At 39.9% G+C, this 21,293-nt stretch overlaps 1 protein-coding gene across 1 annotated transcript in view; it reads left to right on the top strand.

The window, feature by feature from the left end:
* The window catches only part of cpne7 (copine VII), a 126,964-nt gene that overhangs the window by 67,651 nt on the left and 38,020 nt on the right, over positions 1-21,293 (top strand). Inside the window, exons 5-10 of the mRNA XM_059993486.1 lie at positions 1,186-1,269; positions 5,257-5,346; positions 7,149-7,247; positions 7,905-7,991; positions 9,250-9,309; positions 13,581-13,714. Of these exons, the coding sequence (XP_059849469.1) occupies positions 1,186-1,269; positions 5,257-5,346; positions 7,149-7,247; positions 7,905-7,991; positions 9,250-9,309; positions 13,581-13,714 (554 nt within the window). The remainder of the gene's footprint in view (positions 1-1,185; positions 1,270-5,256; positions 5,347-7,148; positions 7,248-7,904; positions 7,992-9,249; positions 9,310-13,580; positions 13,715-21,293) is intronic.

The raw sequence follows: 21,293 nt of genomic DNA, 5'->3' as shown, positions 1-21,293 counted from the left end.
TTTCTGAATAACCAAATGTGCATTAATGCTTTCCACCAACTACTCTCTCCACTCTTAGAAACAGACTCATCCTTAATGCTTCATGACAGTCAAATAAAATTTTAATCTGTTGATTTGAGAATATGGACCAAGGGGTTCCAGTCCCATAAACAGATCCTTTTAAATGTGACCAAAATTAAAAGAAGCTTTGTCCCCAAGTTGTTTTCAGTAAAAATCATGAATAATCTGTACTGCTAAAATAAGAAGATTAAATGCACCAGCTTCCCTCCCACAAAATTACATTCTCCAAAATTTCCCTGCAATATTTTCAGTTTTTTTGTATGATTTAAATAATGGTCTGGTTCTTGCTGATGATGCACTCAGGGAGATGATCTTGATTACACCTTTCCATTTACTCATTGTAACTACAACAGGTAGTGAGTGACAGTTCTGCTGCCACTATATCTGCCCATGTTTTGTTGACAGAGTGGGAGAGCTGTCAAATAATTTTGCCCTCTTAGATATTACATGAAAATAATGCAAAGGGGCAGGCAGAAGGTTACAAATCAGTAGGACTTTCCACAATGGGATTTCGTTCATGTGATTTTTGTTCAATTTGGGAGCCGTGAATAATTGTTTGAAATGTTCTGAAACATGAAATAACTAGGTCATAGGTAATTGGTTTGAGTTTTGTTTGGAGTATTTCTCTCTAATTGCGTAACGTGTCTAAATATATTTCTATTTTCCTATGATCCACCAGCAGGTATTTTTGATCTTATTAATTTTACATCCTTTGTAAATTCAGGTTGGTTCACTTGTCGCGTCAATCATTTCAAAATTGCCTTGAAGCTAATGATTTATTTATTTATTTTGCAATATGGAGTAGGCCTTTGCAGCCCCTTGAGCCACATCACCACGGCAACTCCTGACAAATCCGAATAATCCTAACCTAATCATAGGACAATTTACAACGACCAATCAACCTACTCGGTACTTCTTTGGACTGTGGGAGGAAACCAGAGCAACCAGGGAAAATCTACACATTCCATGGGGAAGACGTACAGGCTCCTTACAGAACAGCCCCAGAATTGAACTCCGAAATCCGCAACACGCTGGACTGTGATAGTGTTGCACCAACCACTATGTTACCATGGCGCCCATATGATCAACAGAAAAGCAATAAGTGTTTCATTCATATCATTACAGGATCTTTTCAGCAAATCAGATCCTTTTCTGGAGATATACAGGATTAATGATGATAAGAGTGAGCAACTTGTCTACAGGACAGAGGTATGTAAAATATATGAGGAATTTCCAAAAAGTAATTACAGTAGTCTTTCATGTCTCAGGGAACCCTGCATAAAAATTATTAATTCTGCAGCTCATGGTACGTTAGCAGGATCAGTCAGTTGTAGATATAATAATCCAAAAATAATTATCAATGCTCTTTTGAGTAGAGAATGAATTTTTAACCAACCTTTCTTGAACAATACAGGTGATTAAGCTAGCTTACCTTTCTTGAAATTAATCTCTTTTTTCCTTCCATAAATTTTAAAAACTCATAAAGCAAACATAATGAGCACACATGGATTTCACCATCAATTGACATGAGACAATTTCTATCCTTGCTCTTAATACTTCTTAAACAAAAAGAAGCTTGCTCACACATGTAAGAAGTTGAAAACTGCAACAAAATGTTCATTGCTTTCCAACAAATGGCAGGATGCTCTTTTTTCACAGAAATCCAGAATTTGTCCAGAGACAGGTCAGTAAATCTCACAAATTTCTTCCTCTTCTCTCGAAGTCAAGCTCTCAGGCTGAGCAAAAGATTCAGGGAAATGGTCCCTAACCCTGTCATACACTTGTGCTGAGAGGAAGGAAAAATTACTATTCAATTTTGTTCTCTAGTTCACCCAGGTGGTTTTCAATAAGACTTGAAAGTTTCTGATCCTCCCTCACTCTCAAGCAGTGGAAACATTTCAAGATTTCCTTTTGCAACACGATTTTTCCAAAGATCGTGTGGATAGTCAGAGACTTTTTCTCAGGGCTGAAATGGCTAACCCGAGAGGGCACAGTTTTAGGGTGCTTGGAGGTAGATACAGAGGAGATAAGTTTTTATGCAGAGAGTGCTGAGTACGTGGAATGGGCTGCCGGCAACAGTGGTGGAGGAGGAAACGATAGGATCTTTTAAGAGACTCCTGGACATGTATATGGAGCTCAGAAAAATAGAGGCGTATGTGTGTGTTGCTTGAATTTCCAACATCTGCAGATTTTCTCTTGTTTGTGAAGTGACATGAAGATTATTTTTTAAAGCAAATAGTTAGATCCTGAAGGTAAACTACTACAGATTGGAGTGGGGGCATTCAAATGGGAGCTGGATGATTATGTAACAGAAAAGAAGCTGGAGGGCATTTTGTAGAGGGCAGGGACCAGCCAGTTAGTTCGAACATGAAGCAGTTACATACTTTATGAGCAAATTTGCCTCCTTCTGAGCTATAAACATTCTGTAAATAAGGAATGTGAAATATTAAACATATGAATAAATAAACTTAGTGACAGCAAAGTGAGTGCTGAGTTGGTTAGTAGGTTATAGATCAATTTGGAATCACTAATCTGAAAATGTAATGTTTCCAAAGAAGAAGGGAAGGCAATATAGTGACTGCATTAAAACTAGGAAAAATATGCTTTTAAGAGCTTATATTGCTTTTAACATATAAATTGTTGTCTGTACAGAACCAATATATTGTAGAACTCTGATAGTCTGCTAATTGTTTATGAATCCTGCTGATTTTGCATCTGGTTGGACCTGGTGCAGTTCCCCACATCTCCAAGGGGTTGAATGGGCTGGCCCGGCTACTATTTCTATTGTTCATACTGTATGTCATAAGAAAAAAGACATAGTCTCTTTTTACGTGATTTCATTTATAATGGTCTCATATATAATTTTTTGGCGTCAATCACAAATCAAAACACCTTTCAAATCTTGAACCTAACCAGACAAAAGAAAGTTTCCAGCATTTCAAATAATATCTTTAAAAGATCAGAACTATATTTTGTACATTAAATCCAGGGATGGAAAATTTTTTCTTATATAAATGCTGTGCAGTCCAAGGTCTAGCTCGCTTTGATGTTAACAAGGCTGCAAAATACTATAGTAAAGAATTTTTAGTGTGCTTGTCACTTAAATCCTAGCATGTACTGTGATGTACATTGCAGAATAACAATTCCAATTGCTATTTTTGAAGCAGGTGCCTACTAAGACTAATGAACATATTCTATTGTTAGTTTAAAAATATTCTGTTTGAGCTGGTTATGTATGGCAGTCCTCATTAAAGCTATCAATAATAGAACAAGACAGCTTTTTAAACTTATGTAGAACGAATGAAGGTGCCTCTTAGAAATTTGACAAAGAAGAATTGTTGCTATGCTAATCAGTTGACAAAAAAAAGAGAGAAGTTTGGCCAAAGAGATGAGGGTTATGGAACAACATGAGGAAGCCAAGAGAGGCAGCAAATGTTTTCTGAGATGTTTCTGGGGTGACGAGTGGGGGTGGGTTGTTGTGGTAGAAGGTAGTGACTGAGGGATTGACATGATATCTCATTTGCCATTTGTGCCAGATTAGGAAACACATTCGCATAAATCCTGGAATATTTCTTAAAATCAATTTAGAATATACAGGGGGGGGGGGAGGGGTGATTGATAAGTTTGTGCCTACAGTAGAAGGAGTCAATTTTAGAAAACCTAGCACATTTATTTTTCAACATAGTCCCCTCCTACATGTACACACTTAGTCCAGTGCTTGTTGAGCATACAGATCCCTTCTTTGTAGAAGTGGTCCACAACAGGGGTGATTGATAAGTTCGTGGCCTGAGGTAGCAGGTGATGAGTTATTAAGTTGAAACTTTCTTCATTATCACTCAAAGAGTGCATGTAACAAGAGCACCTTGGACCTCCAGGTGGTCCACAGCAGGGGTGATTGATAAGTTCGTGGCCTAAGGTGGAAGGAGATGAGTTATACAGCCCTTGTTACATGCACGGATATGTGCACAGATGAAAACACAGAAAGTTTGAAGTTAATAACTCATCTCCTTTTACCTTAGGCCACAAACATATCAATCGCCCTTGCTGTGGACCACTTCTGGAGGTCCAAGATGCCGACTTCTATAAAGAAGGATCCGTATGCTCCACGACCGCTGGACTAAGTGTGTAAATGTAGGAGGGGACTATGTTGAAAAATAAATGTGCTTGGTTTTCTAAAATTGACTCTTTCTACCATAGGCCATAAACTTATCAATCACCCCTCGTATAGCGGAAAACTTCTCGAGGAGCTTAACGAATCAGGCAGTATCTGTGCAGGTAAAGGGGCAGTCGATGTTTTGGCTTGAGATCCTGAAGCAGGATTTTTTCCTCCAGCAATTGTTTGAATCTTCATATTAAACGTCTGTAATCTCTTGAGTTTCCTTTGGGATTCACAGTGCTGTCGTAAGATTTAAAGAAAGCAATAGGAAACAGGTTCATAATAATTACATCAACTTATCAGATGGAAATAACATGTTGAGAAGAAAGTTAATTTATTGAACAGCTTACTGTGATCTGAAGTGCACAGCCTGAAGTGTGGAGGTAGCAGATTCAATAGTAAGTATGAAAGTGGAAGTAGATTTATGCTTAAATTGGAAAGAATTGAAGGTCTGTGAGGAAAGAGAATAGAGACAGTTAAATAGCTCTTTCAAAAAATTGGTATGAACTTACAAATGGGTATATGATTGATTGCTGTAATTCTATAATTTTCTCTTTATTTTACATGAAGTATGTACAGTTAAAATATCTCATGAGGCATTATTAATCAATTTATAATAATCTGTTCAATAGAGTACATAAAGATTTGATATGATATCATTAAAATTATAGGAAGCCATGACCATTTACAAATTGGAAAATAATCTTTTATGCATTTAATGTGAGAGAAATTTGACAATCATAATTCTATTAATAGTGTATTTTAAGATTGTGGAACATGCAAAGTATTAGTAGAGTACTTTAATTTTACAGCTTAACAGGCTATTGGCCAGGCAATGACTCAACTTTTCTGTTATTTTTTGCTCTCTGTTTACATGTTCATGTAAAATAATGTTCAGCTACTTTCTATGTCAAGTCTGACAAGAAATTAATGACATCGTCAACCCCACTGAAGCAAACCTTTGATTTTTGCTTTTGACGCACGGTTGACAAGAACTCAGTGTGATATTGAGAAGTTCTTTCCCCCCTCTGCTTATCCAGGTTATCAAGAACAATTTAAATCCTGTGTGGGAGTCATTTAAAGTTTCCCTGAGTTCACTTTGCAGTTGTGATGAAAAGAGACAACTAAAGGTAGGGATTGTAGAATACTGTCTGTTACATGAATGGTTGGAAGAGTATTTGTTGCATTGTTTGCTAAAGATTATACCCTGTCAGTGCTATTTCAAAATCTCCATGCCTCAGGACTCAGATAGAAGGGTAAAGATAATTTGTATAATTTCATGGAAACTCTTTCTCTTACAGGCACCCTATAATATTTAACATAATTCCCAGATGTAAAATTAAGCAGCAGATTAAGTTTTTATTTCATGAAGGGCCTTTAAAAATGGGCAATGCAACCAATAGCAGGTATAGATGCCTCCTCACTGTGTAAAGGTGAATGCTATGTGCATAACCATGTCAGCAGTGGAAACAACTACCGGTATGTTTGTACAAACATGTTGAATTTTTATGACCACATTCTCTATGAAATGCTGACTATTGAGAAGAAATTAATTTATGTAGATTTGCAAGACTTGCACAGAGTTCTCAAGTCAAGTCAAGTCACTTTTTATTGTCATTTTGACCATAACTGGTGGTACAGTACACAGTAAAAACGAGACAATATTTTTCAGGACCATGGTGTTACATGACACAGTACAAAAACTACACTAGACTACAGATCTACCCAGGACTGCCTGTAGTCTAGTGTAGTTTTTTTCTGTGTTGTTTTTTATGTAATACCTTGCTTCCTCTTTACCTATACTTTGAGAAAATGACTTGACCATGGAGTTTGGTCTTGACATTCCAGTTAGCTCAAACAAGATGCAAACATATTTTAGTACTTACTGGATTAATGTAGACACTTTAATTCAATAGTCTACTTCTATAACCATTGAAATCCATTTACTGTTTGTTTTCTTTAATGATCAAATTAATTTTTAGCATTTTGACACTTTGTGTATAGCAGGTAAGCTACACCAATAATAAAAAAGTACTTAGTCATGCTCATCTGCAGAAGAGACCAGATTTTCTTCCTTCCCAGTGTTAGTTTGTTCCAGTTTTATTAAACCGAGCATCTGCCGCTTGACACTGCAGTGCCTCTCTGACTTCATCTCTGTAGTTAAGACAGCTAAGCTTTAAATGGCAGCAGATTGGAACATTTCATTAACAATGCATGGAGCAGTTTTACCAAACAGCGATGACAGTGCTCTTAAAGTGCAAGTACTGTATTAAAGTCACCGGTCCAAGATCTATGGTCCACTTTAAAAAAGCAGATTGCGCAGTGACAACATAATTGAAGGACTCACGTGCCAGTGCAAACTAAGTTGAAACTTGTTGGTTGCAAGAGGAGAGGTCCATCACCATTACTTTAACACCATGAGAAAGTCACAGGGTTTCGAGATTTTGGTATTGACTGCCCCCACTCCCCCAACACTCATCAGCCACAACTACTTCCACTACTACATCACGGTCCTGGAACCCTCCATGAAATCCCACCAATCCACTCCGATTGTGCTGGCTTTGTATCCCTGATTCTGTTCCCTAAGGCTGTGTATTGCTGGATGATACTAAATGCTTACCAGCTGCTTCCAGGAACTTCTTGACTGTTCTGACATCCTAAATTCTGACTAATTAATTGGTCAGTCTGCCTAGTTTCTACGCAGATTATACTGTACCTCTTAAATGTTAACCTTTACTTCGAATATGTTATTTTTGCATTTAGGTTTCAACGTACATTAATGTCTTTACATCTACAGCCCTTTTCAGAATTAACCAAGTTCCTAACTCTTAATTCATTATGATTACCAAATTTTGATCTTGTCCTCCATTTTCCCGATGTAAGGAAGCAAAAAATACATCACTTGATGTTCAGTTTAATTCTGTCTCTTCAGTGTTTGGTCTGGGATTATGATAGCCGTGGGAAACATGACTTCATTGGAGAGTTTTACTCCACTTTTGAGGAACTGCGGAAGGCAATGGGAGAAAACAAGGTAAATAATGTTTTTGGATATTTGGATTTTTGTTCCATCTACTACATAAGTTGCTTCATGTTATAAAAAATGTCCCACCATCCAAGGTGTTTCAGTGGAGAGACAGGGAACAATGTGCTTTTCTGAAAAAGCTAAAGTAGGGTTTGGGGATATTGAAGTTGGAACAGTATTTGGGCCTCTATGAAGCTGCTGGTCTTATGTGTGTTATTAGTTCTGCATTTATTTAGACATGAAACCTCAACCACAGCCTGTTGCACACTAGATTGACTGAACAAAGTAATTAACAGATGAAATGTTGAACTTGTGAGTGACTGTACTGGGGTTCAATGTCGCATTATCTGCTCTATAATCAGTGGCAGGATGTTTTGTTCCACCTGCTGCATAAGTTGCTTCATGTTATGATCTAAATTGTTAGTGGTATTCCCCACTGCTGTGTTATTTAACTTGATGAATATTTAAATGCCTCCATCCTCAACTAACGCATCGTCTATCTTCGTGTGCATAGCAACCATTTTGTCAGCATACATTTCTAATCCCAAAGGTACTTCAGACAACATTTCGGAGCACACTTAGAATTACAAATGATCTGTTGTGAGTGTCAGATTGGCTTATATAATGATTTAGTGATCCAGTTGGGGCCTTCTCTCTTTTCATCAGATCCACTGGGACTGTGTTAATCCAAAATATAAAGCAAAAAAGAGACATTATAAAAATTCTGGAACTGTCATACTGAAAGATTGTAAGGTAAGGTGAACCAGAATGATATAAAGTTTGAATTGCCTAGATGTAAGTGAAGACCGATCTAGACGTTCATTTTTTTTCTATGAAACATTGACTACAAGTTCAAAAAGGTTCGGTGGCTGGTCATCCTGAAAACACAAAGATTGTTGCAGAACTCTCATCTATCCTGTTCTTCTCCAGGGAGTTCTCAGCAGAAGTGCCTCCATAAGTAGCAGCACTGACTTTGGGGAAATTTATTTATGAGATATATATTTTTTGTTCCTTCCAAAGCAGTTCATAGGAGCAAAAGAACATAAGAGACAGCAATAAGAATGGGCCACTCTGTCATTCAGCTGAGCTTTTACCTCAGGGGTACTTCCCTGCATTAGTTTATTACCTCTTTATTTCCTTAATGTTAAAAAATCGATGGATCTCAGTCTGTTTCTGTTTCTTCTCTTCATTAAGAAGCATTGATTTACTTGCAACTAATTTAACTCAATATTCTGATAGAAAGACAGAAGAAATAAAAATCTAAAATTCCCTCCAAAGCTGTTCCATGTCCAATTAGTGCGGTGTGTGAATTTCTAACATGCTGATGCTACTTAATTGAAAATAAACCACAGAATTAAAGAGTGGTAGGCTGTGAAAAAGTTATGAATCACATTATTTCAATAGTCTAAGATTTCTATCATTGGTGTTATGCATTTTTTATGAGCAGTTTTCTAAAATTATTCAAGGAGCTTTTGCTGAAGAGATTATCCTAAGTAATATATTTAGTTTCACTCAGGCTCCAACAGTCAACAGAAAATCAGGAGGAGCCAATTAGAAAGAAAACTTGATTTAAAATGGAGTGTTGTTTTAATTAAAACAGCCTGTCATGGTATAGCTTTTGCTGGACAACCTTGCATTCAAAAGTATTGAGGTTAAAATTGTGATAAAAGTCCAAGTGGGTTTTATTATGAGGAAAGTCAGTCACTTAGGACTACACTTAATCCAGACCTTTATAAGCCTTTAAGCAAATTGTTACTCATTTATTTCAAGTAATTCTTTAGCACACTTTCATCCCTGACAAACTGGTATCATTAAAATATAATCAACCAGAAAAAGACACATAATCTACTTGGACTGCATTAATCCAAAATTAAATAGGTTTAATTGACGATTATGAATCACATGAACAGATTGAGGGGTCTTATTCACAAAAGATTATTAATCATTATATCTTGTGTATTGAACTGATTTACTTCTCTTGGACTAACAACCCATTTTTTCTGTGTTAAAGTTGCACAGGGTATATTCCTTTTTAGATTACATAATGGGAGGATGCCAGATTCACTTTACGGTAGGTCAATACTTATTATGTTTTTAAAACCGCTTTCCAGTTTTGATGTTTCTCTGCCTTTGAAGATGGACACTTGATTTTACTTGAATTGTTGAAAGTGAACATCAGTTATGAGTTTACTGAAGGTTTGTATTGACACTTTCTGATTTCCAAGTTGGTTACAAAATTATGGGGAAAAAGTTGCACTTTATTTTTGTTTAAGTTATGACCATGTGTAGAAGAAAAGTAATGATTCTGGATAAGTAAAAAAAAAATGAAGAAGTAGCAATTAAATGGGAGCATACTGTTGATCCTATTTGAACGTATTCATTTTGATGTAAGGCTAGAACCCAACTCGTAACTGCGGAAAGTCCTTTGTTGCACTGGGTACTTTGAAGAGTGAAATATGACTGTGAAGAACAACGGCATTTCATATCCCTCTCTAAACACCACCTTCTTCAGTCAGCCAGTGCAGCGTAACTAATGCCATTGGGTATTGCATCCCAGAAATAAAGAAACAGCAGTAAGTTTCTGGAAAGGTGACAGAAAGTAAACATCCAGGAGGTGGTCTTGCCATCTGTTTGTTCCCCTTCTCTTTTTGGGTGGTGCCAACGGTAAACTTGGGAGATGTTGTTTAAGAAACCCTTGTTTATTGGCAAACACTGTAGTTACAATGGAGGATGTGAATGCTTTGGAAGAACTGCTTTGTCCTGGATGACACTGAATATCTTGAGTGTTGTTGGAATTGTACCCACATAGAGAAGTGTTGAGTATTCTATTGCATTCCTGACCCGTATTTTCTAGGTGGCGGAAGAGCTTTGCATTGTCAGAGAGTGAATTATTCGGCACAGGATATCAATCGGGCTGCAACACCTATCACCAAATTGATTTGGCTGTCCTCTTCCCTCATAACTTTATATACATCCCTCCCAAAGCTCAGCGCTTGGTCATGAAAGATATCTCCCTGGATGAGGCCCCCTCCACTGTTCCAGGGTGCTTGATGCAGCTTCTCCTCATGAGACTAAATCTCTGCGATAATTTGTAGGAGTACATAGGGATTTCATGATCCAGGACTTCAAGGCACTGCAATTGGGGAATTTCAATAATGAAGTAATTTGAACTTTCTTTTGTTAGATCAGTGCCATCTTTCATAAATATTCCCTATTCTGACTTTAAAATAGAGGGAGAATGATGAGGTAAGGGTGCAGGGTTTCAGGTGTTTGAACAACTACTGTACCTTTACCATCTTCCATTGTGGTGGGAATGGCTCCGGTCAGTGGTATTCCTTTCCTCCTGGATTTTCATCCATGTTGTTTGTACTACTTCATACATTTCCGGTAATCTCAAGGACCATTGCTCTCACTTCCCTTATGGAATTGATTTTAATGCACTCAAAGGATGTGTATTTTCATGTCCAAAACTGTCACTGGAACTGCCTGGATAACTGATGATGAAGATACTCCTACATTCTGTTTAATAAGGAGTTTTTGGAATTTTCCTTGGGTCACTGAAGGAATAACATTCATGTGCCAAGTCAGAATAGTGCACACATCCACGCAGCTGTTGTCTTTGCTCTTCGCAGTGGGAGGGGTGGTGGGTTACAAAGAAGCAGCTAATTTGCTTACGTTGGGGTCAATGTCTGTTGAGGTTCGGAGCTGGTAGATCTAGGATAACGATTGGATATGTATGTGAGCAGGTTATTGGAGAACGAGTGCTGTTTGAGAGTTGCACTTTGTTAATGGGAGGAGTAATTGGCCATATTGGATTTGTCCTGCTTATGCTTAGGAAAAGTCTCCAAATATTGCTTCAAGGTGCTTAAATGCGTTTGACAGCAGTCATGTAAGATGCACCATTTTTGATATTTGGCATGCATGCTATCAGATTTGTGTCATGTGGTCAGTGGAATGTTCTCAAGCTCCATTTAGCTTGTACGTCTAGCTTGTCTGCCTGTTGAGAATTCACAAATTCTCCTTGACCTCTTTCCCCAAGGTGGTTGCAGTGCATGTATTTTATAAATGGTGTTACAAATTTCCTTTTGTGAGTGAGCATTAATTAGCCATGTGCTAATAACGAATAACAGTACTGTAGTAATCTCTAATTTGGTTGGGACTTCTACAGGAGAAGCCTATAACATTGTAGAAATTGGAAGTACTTTTGTTATTCAATTTTTTTTTTGGTTTAGCATTATTGGGTCCTGAATGTCCACCCACCATCAGAATGCTGCCAGTTTTGTACCTGATAGATGAAGTGAACTTCAGAATGGGACTAGGACCTGCAACCCTTCTACGTGTTGTATTAGCATCCCAATTCTGATGGATGTGAGGCAGGTAGATGAACACATGCCAGTAAAATTGCATCCAAATGGCAATTTCAAATGGGAACAAACTACTCTCTCTGCTTTTAGTTGGCTCCAAGCCTGATCTTACCATTTTACCTGTGCTTATGCATACTTTAACCAGCTCACCTGAATCTGCAGATGAAGGTGGATGTCATATCTGAATGACAAAGTACTGATGATTATATAGAAGAAATAACTTTCTGGCTATAATATTGCCTTGATTGCATATTTGACAGCCTTTGTTTTCTTCTGAAGCTTTTATCCTGAAATGTTGATTCACGTGAGCAGATTATATTGCTGAAACTATTTTGAAAAGCCAGTGTGAAACTAGTGTGCAGTACAAACTCGATTTTCAATGGGGATTGCCTTATGCATTAACTATCTCTTTGATGATGAGAAGTAAGAGTTATATAGGGAAAGATATTACTCAGGCAGCCCAGAGAAGAGGCACGGGATACTCTGTCACTGCCATAGGTAGATCATGCTGCTCCTTTTTATAATATTTTGATGGAGATGTGTGGAAACTGGGATCACTGGAAGATTTCAGCTCAGTGCGAGAATCAATGAGTTGTCTCGAGGTCTGTGCACCATCGTAGAGTAATTGGAACATGAAGCCGTTCTGCTTTGGGCTTGTTTGCACTGGAGCCCTTTATAATGTGTCAATTTACAGTGCCTACTTGTATTAAATCACTGATGCCTAACTTGGCATGATAGAGCTTGTGTCTCCAAGCACTTGAATGGGCAATAAATGGTTACAGAAGTGCTGATCCACCTCCATTGGGATCCCTTCACAACCCACCGAAATGGAAGACGTTCCCAAAAATCTGGGATTATAAACTTCTTTTTCAAAGACAATGTGAAACAATATATCAACCAAAAGGAATTTCACTCCATAAATATTTAAGCCATTATACTTAAAGTTACTATTTCCTCCAATTGTATGAGTAGAGTGCTGAGATCTGCCAACAAGGTTTTCTCTTCAGTCATTTGAGTATTTTGCTTTGTTTCTTTACAAATAACAAAAATGAATAAGAAAGTGTGAGGCTCTTGGTGTATGATATCACTATAGTAATAGCACTTCATAGTCAGAATTAACTGAGTAACTCCGGGAGTGGAGAGGGAACGGATAGCTTTGCTGGTAACATCAGGCATTTACAGGAGCTGCAGCGCCTGTTTCCCGTTTCCACACTTTTATTTTCTGCAATGGTCCAGAAGCAAATTTCTGGAGGCTGATATTGACACCCTCAAAGTGGAAGATCAGGCACAGTCAACACCAGGCACCAGGGAGGCATCAAGCAAACTGCCAAGAAAGCTTGCTTGAAGCATTTTCACTGAATGATAATCCAGTTCCTGTCACAACACATTACCAATCACACAGCTGCTTCATATTAGAACCCCTGGTGTTTTCCTAAAATCACATTTCCTGTGTGTATCTGTCAAACCAAGCACCCTGCATTAATGTCACCACAGAATCGGTGAACATACACAGTAGGAATGTACCCATTTGGTCCACGTAATCCTCTCTGGTACTGTCACGCCCTCCAAGTGCTAGCAAAACTTGTCCTGTATTTGCTGCTCTCTCCTGCTCGACGTCACCAATCAATGATGACTTAGTACAGGTGGCTTGCTGGAAGCATTCAAAGATGGGCAAGTATTTTGCTCCTGCCATTGGATGTTTGATGTAAAACCCCAGCCATTGTCCATCCCTCTGATGAACAACATGTCACACAGAAAAACAAGTGCATTCTGTTCATTAATCTTGAAGCTCTTTCAATTGCAGGCTATGTTTCAGTGTGTCTTTCAAGCCTGCTGCAATATATTTGAAATGATGCTTTTCATTCTGATCTATCTGGCATGTGCTTTATTTAGAAAATTGTGCATCTACGAGCTTCTAAAGAGATGTAGCATTCAGAGTCTGGTGCTGTTAATTATGAATTACCACCTTCTATTTTAGGTAGCCATTGACTTCACAGCTTCAAATGGAGACCCACGAAACAGCTGTTCCTTGCATTACATCAATCCTTATCAGCCCAACGAGTATCTGAAAGCACTTATCTCTGTTGGTGAGATCTGTCAAGACTATGACAGGTAATGTTAATCACCCATCAGAAAAGAACCTCACAGTCTAGTAGCCAATTAGTTGTAATGGTGCTCGTTAGTCTCTTTAATTCCAGGTTTCCATTTGAACTTGATGTAAAGCATAAAGTCCTACATTGTTTTTCTTTCATTTTCTTTGTCTCAACTTTGTAATAGGCCAGCTCAGGCTTGTGAAGTGATTGGAAAATAAATTTTAAACAGAGGAAAGGAAACTGCAAAATCCCTACTACTTTTAACAATGGAAATTATAGATTAATAGGTGTGGATATAACACATTTTATTCAGGCCAATTTTAATTCTGGAGGAGTTATGCTAACTTATGGAGCTTTTATATAATTGACAGTTGTAGATTATACTAGTGTAGATCCTGTGAAATAAGGCTTTACAAAAACTAGTTCATGGATGTTTGCCTGCTTTCAAAACAGAGATCACATATTTGAAATATAGTCACATCGCAATGAAAGCAAACAGTGCTTCTGGGAATGTTAAACAGCTATATCCTTCTAACTTTCAAACACAGCTAATGGCATCCATTAGATTCTCAGTCCTCAGCACTAATGCATGACCACTGATACAACACACTCAGTTCAAAATCCACTTGAGAATTTTATTTTAAAAATCATTAGAATTGATCTGACATAACGACTCTGAAGATTTTTACTAAGATCTTACTGAGACTGTTTCACAAATGCTGTAAAACTCAGCTAAGGTAACGATTCAACCCAACACCTCTTAATGCAGTTTATCTGTGAATTCACAGAGTGGGACAGGTGTAGGCAGCATACTAGTGGGGCAGTCTGTGTGACTGTGATGTTTTAAGGGGTTGGACATGCACAAATGTCTCAAATTAGGTGGATGATGAAATGATGGTCTTCCTTTGCTAAAGCTGAGGTAATAAGGAGGTAACCAGCAAGGTGAAGGTGAAGGCCACTCAAGGTTTGCTTGTAAGTTGATTGTGATGAGTTGTTGATGGTGTTGTTCCACCTCAAACTCCCACTCCAGCTCAAGGGGCCAGCTTGAATCTGCAGTTGCTCTGCACATCACAAGTTCTGCAAGTTCTTCATGTGGCATTCTTCCTGTATCTTACTGGAAGGTGACAAGATCTGTACCCATCTCACTGTTGCCTTAAATCTTACTTCCAACTGTCCCACCTTTCTCATGGTTGACCCCGGGTGAAGCCAGGGGACATTTTATTGGATCAAATAGGCTATAAAAGTGTAAGCAGTTTTCTTTCTGTGATACAGACAATGCATTGCACCCAATCATATTCCCCAGTATTGCTGCTCCAATAACTAAACTGTAAGTGCATGAATCCTACAACTCAACCAAATGGTTCAACTGGTTCCATTTAATATCAGAAAATGTATACAGCACACAACCTGAAATCCTTACTCCTCACAGACATCCACGAAGCAGAAAAAACATGAAGAATAAATGACAGAAACATTAGAACCCCAAAACATAGGTTTGAATAAAATATTGCCAACCTACTTTTTGGATTTCTTAATGTTATGATTAGGCAGTAGTATTTAAGTATTCGTAACTTCCCCTCAGAATCAAAAGATTGTGGATTCAGGCGTCTTCTGAGATTGAAGTAATTCCTTAGGCCTCTCTTTAGGGGCAGTGTGGGTTCTGAAATGGCTGATGAAACCAATTTGACATCTGCAGATTTGACATAATATGGAGCGGGAGATGCTGGAAGGAGGCAGTAGGAATCCTGGAGAGGGGACTCGGGAGTTTCGGGAGATGCTGGAAGGAGGCAGTAGGAATCCTGGAGAGGGGACTCGGGAGTTTCGGGAGATGCTGGAAGGAGGCAGTAGGAATCCTGGAGAGGGGACTCGGGAGTTTCGGGAGATGCTGGAAGGAGGCAGTAGGAATCCTGGAGAGGGGACTCGGGAGTTTCGGAAGATGCTGGAAGGAGGCAGTAGGGATCCTGGAGAGGGGACTCGGGAGTTTCGGGAGATGCTGGAAGGAGGCAGTAGGGATCCTGGAGAGGGGACTCGGGAGTTTCGGGAGATGCTGGAAGGAGGCAGTGGGAATCCTGGAGAGGGGACTCAGGGCTTTCGGGAGTTATTTCTTCAACTATCAGGAATGTCAACAATATGGTAGAGTTGCTCTGCTGCCAAAAGAGCATCCTTCAGGCTTCCCTTTTGCCCACATGGTATTGTGTTATGATGAACTTTGGGATAGAGAGTCTGCTTAGGAGGTTTGCTGTTCGGCATGCAAATAGTGCAACCTACCAAGACTCTGGCTGACTTCAACAGAGCCTCAATGCCAGAGAGATGACACTGACATTGGTTCTTGCACATGGATTGGCAGGGTTTGTGGAGATGGCACTGGTGGTATTTCTCCAGTACTTTGAGATGCCTGCTGAAGATGTCACATGTTACTGCTGGGAAGACAATGAATTTGTGTTAGGTTGAGATCTTGATTTTCCAGCACTATTTTCCCTGGACAGTTAAAGATGGAAAGATGTAAAGTAATCCACGTTTTCCATGTTGGATCTTTATTGTCAGATAATATGTTCTGCAGGGAAGTGAGATAGAGCTGGGCTAGGCTGGTAGAGAACTTCTAATTTGCAGATATTGAGTGCAAAGCAAACATCACCTACATACTGAAACTTAGAATGTTGTTAGAATGGACCTTGGTTCTGGAGTGGAGATGGGATGGGTTAAATAGTTTCCCATTTGTCCTTCAGATTAGTTTCATTCCACTGTGAAATGTACTGGAGACTGCATTAGTATTGCTGCAAGAGGCATTGAAGCAAATGTTTGGATAGTTGTGTGCCTTGCTTGCATGCAAGTTGGCACTGACAGTGAGTGTGTGGCGGATGCACTGCTTGAAGATCACTGTTTGTATTCTGTCTTCTAGCTGATGTAATATGGAGACAAAGTTCTGTAAGCAATCACATTTGAGGATAATTTACAGTCATTTTAAATTGGTACCAGAGATTGGTTGTGAGGTCAGTAACTGCCCTGTACAATTGTTGAAGATGCTTCCTGTCTTTCCTTTGCAGATTGTGTCTAAATTGCATCCAACTGGAGGAATTCACACAGTGATGATGGAGACAATGGTTTTCTCGTAACATAGAGGAGAACCATGATGATGACTTGCCCTATGACACAGAGCAGTGGGGTCCTTGGTTGGATTTTTCACCACAGTGGCAGCTGTCAAGCCCACTGGCTTGTTTTCTTTTTCCCACGTGTAGGGAATAATGTAGGGAAATTGTATCTAAGGTCCTTTCCATTAAAATTGTAGACTTGAGCAAAATCTTGGAATAGAAGGACATCTCTTTATGACAGAGAAGAGGAGGAATTTCTTTAGCCAGAGGATGTGTGAGTCTATGGAATTCATTGCCTTAGACAGCTGTAGAGGCCAAGTCATTGGCTACATTTCAAATGGAGGTTGACAGGTTATTTATTTATTTGTTTGTTTGTTTATTTATTTACAGATATTGTGCAGAATAGGCCCTTCAAGCTGCACTGCAACTGTTAACAACCTCAAGTTAACCTTAACCTAATCATGGGACAACTCACAGTGACCAGTTATCATGCCCAGTACATTGGAAACTGTCGGAGGAAACTGGAGAAAGCCCACACATTCCATATGGAGGACGTATAGAGACTCCGTACAGAGGATGCTGGGATTGAACTCTGAACTCCAACACCTTGGGCTGTTATAGCCAACCGCTATGCCACTGTGGCTCCCCTAGCAAGGGCGTTAAAGGTCACAGGGAGAAGATGGGAGAATGGGTTGAAAGGGATAATAAATCAGCTATGATGGAGCAGATTCAATGGGCCACATGGCCTACTTCTGCTCCTATGTCTTATTATCATCTGCTCCAAAGGCCTCATTGTTTTTCAGTTGACATATGGCCATTTTAGTAAATGGGTTTATTATTGCCATGTGTACAATACGAAACATGACTTGAATACAGTACAGGTCAATTCACTACTGCTGTGCACTGAGGTAACGCAACATAAAACAGAAACAGAACGCAGTGTGACAGAAAGGGCAGTGCAGATGGAGAATAGGTGCATGCTCATAATGATTAGATTATAAGCTCAAGTGGCCATCTTATCATGCCAGGGGGCTGTTCAATAGTCCTATAACAGCAGGATAGAAACTGTCCCTGTGCTTTCAGGCTTTTGTACCTCTGCCTGTTGGGAGGGGGAGAAGAGAGTATGTCCAGGGTGGGTGCTACCTACTTCACTGAGTGATGCACCATCAATAACTCACACTGAGACGTAAGGCGAGATAACGGCTTTTATTGACTGGAAGAAGGAACCAGGAGTGAGTGTCGATCATACTATGTCCTGGAGACTGAGGCCGAGCGTCAGGCCTCAGATCGCCTTTATACAGGGGCCTGTGGGAGGAGCCACAGGAGCATTCAGCAGGGGGCATGTCCAGACAGGCACACGTAGTTCACCACACTGAGGCAGCAAGAAGTATAGACAGTCCACGGAAGGGGAGCTGGTCTTTGTGTTGAGCTGGGCTGTGTCCACATCTGTACAGTTTATTGCAGTCGTGGGCAGAGCAAACCATGACACATCTGGAGAGGCTGCTTTCTATGGCACTTCGATAAAATTGGTGGGGGTCAAAAGGGACATGCCAGGTTTCCTTAGCCACCTGAGGAGGTAGAAGATGCCAGTGAGATTGCTTAGCTTAATGTCAATATGGTGAAACCAAGATAGTCTATTGGTGATGTCCGCTCTAAGGACTTTGAAGCTCTCAATCTGCTTGACCTCAGCACCATTGATGTAAACAGGAGCATGTACATACCACCCCTTCTTCTCGAGGTCACTGACCTGCTCTTCCAGTTTACTGACATTGGAGGAAAGGCTATTGCCATGATACCATGTCGTTAGGTTCTCCATCTCCTTCTTGTACTCCGACCCATTATTATTAGAGATATGGCCCGCTATGGTGGTATCTTCTGCAAATTTGTAGATGGAGGTAGAGCAGAATCTGGCCTTGCAGTCATGAGTAGGGGATTGAGGACACTCCAGTGTTGAGGGTAATCTGGCAGAGGTGTCGTTGCCTATCCATAATGATTGCGGCCTGTTGGTCAGGAGGTCAAGAATCCTGTTGCAGAAGGGGACATCGAGTCCCAGGTCTAGGAGTTTGCTTGGAATTACAGGTCTAGGGGTTGGCTTGGAATTACAGGTCTAGGGGTTTGCTTGGAATTACAGGTCTAGGAGTTGGCTTGGAATTACAGGTCTAGGAGTTGGCTTGGAATTACAGTAATGAACGCAAAGCTGGAGTCAATAAACTAACGCAGGTGTCTTTACTCTCCAGATGCTCCAAAGCTGAGTGTAGGACCAGGGAGACAGCTTCTGCTGTAGACCTGTTTCAGCAGTAGGTTGACTGGGAGGCTGGAGATATTGCATGCTGTGACCAGCCTCTCAAAGCACTTCATGATAGTCATTGGAGCATATGAGCCTGTTTATCTTAGGTACTGGGGACTACCTAAAGTGGGGTGAGATCCACAAATAAAAGCAGGGAGACATTAGAAATGTCTGAAAACACCCTTGGCAGCAGATCTGTGATCTAAAGACATACTGTAGCAAAGGGCACTATCTAGGCCAGATACTTCCTGTGGGTTCACTAGTTGAAAAACTGGTCTGATGTCTGCAGTGGTTTCTGTGGGTTCAGGAGAATTGGAGGTTGTTGAGCTGGGGGGTGACATTCTGATCCCCTCCCCCCCGATCAAAGCTTGCATAGAATGTGTTAAGATCATCAGAAGGGATGTGCTTTTTGTTTACAATACAGCCTTCGTTTTGCAGCCTCTTATACCATGTGAGCCCTGCCACAACTGACAGCTGGCCTAGGATTTAATTTTGGACTGGCATTACCTCTTGGTATCTCCGATAGCTTTATGGAGGTTATATCTCAATTTCTTATAAAGGTCAGGATCACCTGATTTGGTACACATTCATCAACACTGACTGACTGGCTGCTGTGTCTTTGAATATAGGCCAGCAACTCAAAGCAGTTACCCATAAATTCTTCTGTTTCCTCAGGCCATATGAGTTTGTGTTCTGACTTTTCAGCACCTGTAGTTTAGTGGTGGTGGTAAAACTGGGCTGGATAGTTTGCTGTGGGGTAGTGTTTTCTGATGGATCACTCTGTCAGGAGCCTGTATCTATTTTCCCTTCAGGCACAGTAACGTTCCAATCCAAGAATGCCTTGCGTTTGCAGTCTTTTTGCTCCCCGATCTCCAGATCATTCTCCTCTGATCGTGCCTGGTGATTTCCAGTGGAAAAGCCGAAAGCCTCCTCATAAGTGTTAATGAAGTGTTAATACAGTCCAGCACTGACGCTGGTGTCATTCGCTTAGCGCATGTGAGATCTCGTCTGAAAAGTGGATTCTTTTTGTGGGTGGTGGCGTGGTATGTAATCCTGAGTTTTCAGTATGGATTTTCATGTTTCTAGTATTGTTTAGTGTCCGGGCTGATGGAGATAACAGACAGGATGTCACAATGCATGAAACCTATTTTAGGTTTTTAAAGACACTTATAATACCTGGGCAAAATGGTTGTTAACAATCCCAACATATCATTATACATCCTATATCAGCAGAGATTTTGTATAACTACAATTAAAACTGTACAATCAGACTACATTTTCTAATTTGTTTACCATTCTGTCAGCCACTTATCCTTGGTTTGTTGCATTTGCTGATCCTACAGGGCAGAATTCTGTTGTAGCGTTCTTCAGCTCAATGAGCTGTCATAAACAGGAGTGTTTAAGTAAGCAATGTCCCATATGTAGCATACAATAATTTTCCTTAAGAAGCAGATGGCTTTTTAACATCTTTAATAGATTATAAAAAAATCATTGTAGACTTTCCGGCTCAAAGTATACCACTTATATTGCCCGTTATGAGGCATAATATACAGTTTATGATCAAAGGTTTGATACCACTCTTCTATTCTACTGCAAAACCAAGCAAGAGGGAAGCAAATCTGCAGTCCTTTATCCCAATTGCAAAAGTTTTATTTTCTGACACAAATACAGATGGTCGTCTCAGTAGCTGAACATTGGATTTGCCACAGAGATGCAAATTGGCTGCTATGTTCTGTTATACAAGGTTACATTCACAGTAATGACCAACCAAAGCAGGGTTTATAACTCTGAGATCTTAAGTTACTTCTGTCACTCTTTAATTGGATATAGGCATCTTCACAACCCATCAACCTTTTGAAAGTTGTCTACCAAGCCACATGTAACGTGGCATGGAGTACACATAACTTTGGAGACTGGGGCATTTCATTGCGTTGGGTACATCAATGTGTAGTGCCATTAAACACCAGTGTTTCAGTTACATCTCTCACCGGTGGGGGAGAATTTGCTGCCGATTCTCTAAATAAAAGCAATGTGGAGATTGTAACTTTGTAACAGCGAGCTGTTTGTTATGTTGGTCTCTCCTCTCACTGTGGAAGGGGGTGACACCTCTCTGTCCCTTGTTGGTGAGAGAGAGCGAGGGAGAGAGAGAGAGAGGGGGGGAGAGAGACCATTGCGAATAGTCAGGTGAACAATAGGTTTTGTTGGACTGCATATCGTGTTCT

The sequence above is a fragment of the Hypanus sabinus genome, chromosome 17, assembly GCF_030144855.1.
Source record: "Hypanus sabinus isolate sHypSab1 chromosome 17, sHypSab1.hap1, whole genome shotgun sequence".
Lineage (NCBI taxonomy): Eukaryota > Metazoa > Chordata > Chondrichthyes > Myliobatiformes > Dasyatidae > Hypanus > Hypanus sabinus.
This window is presented reverse-complemented; position numbering and strand designations above follow the sequence as displayed.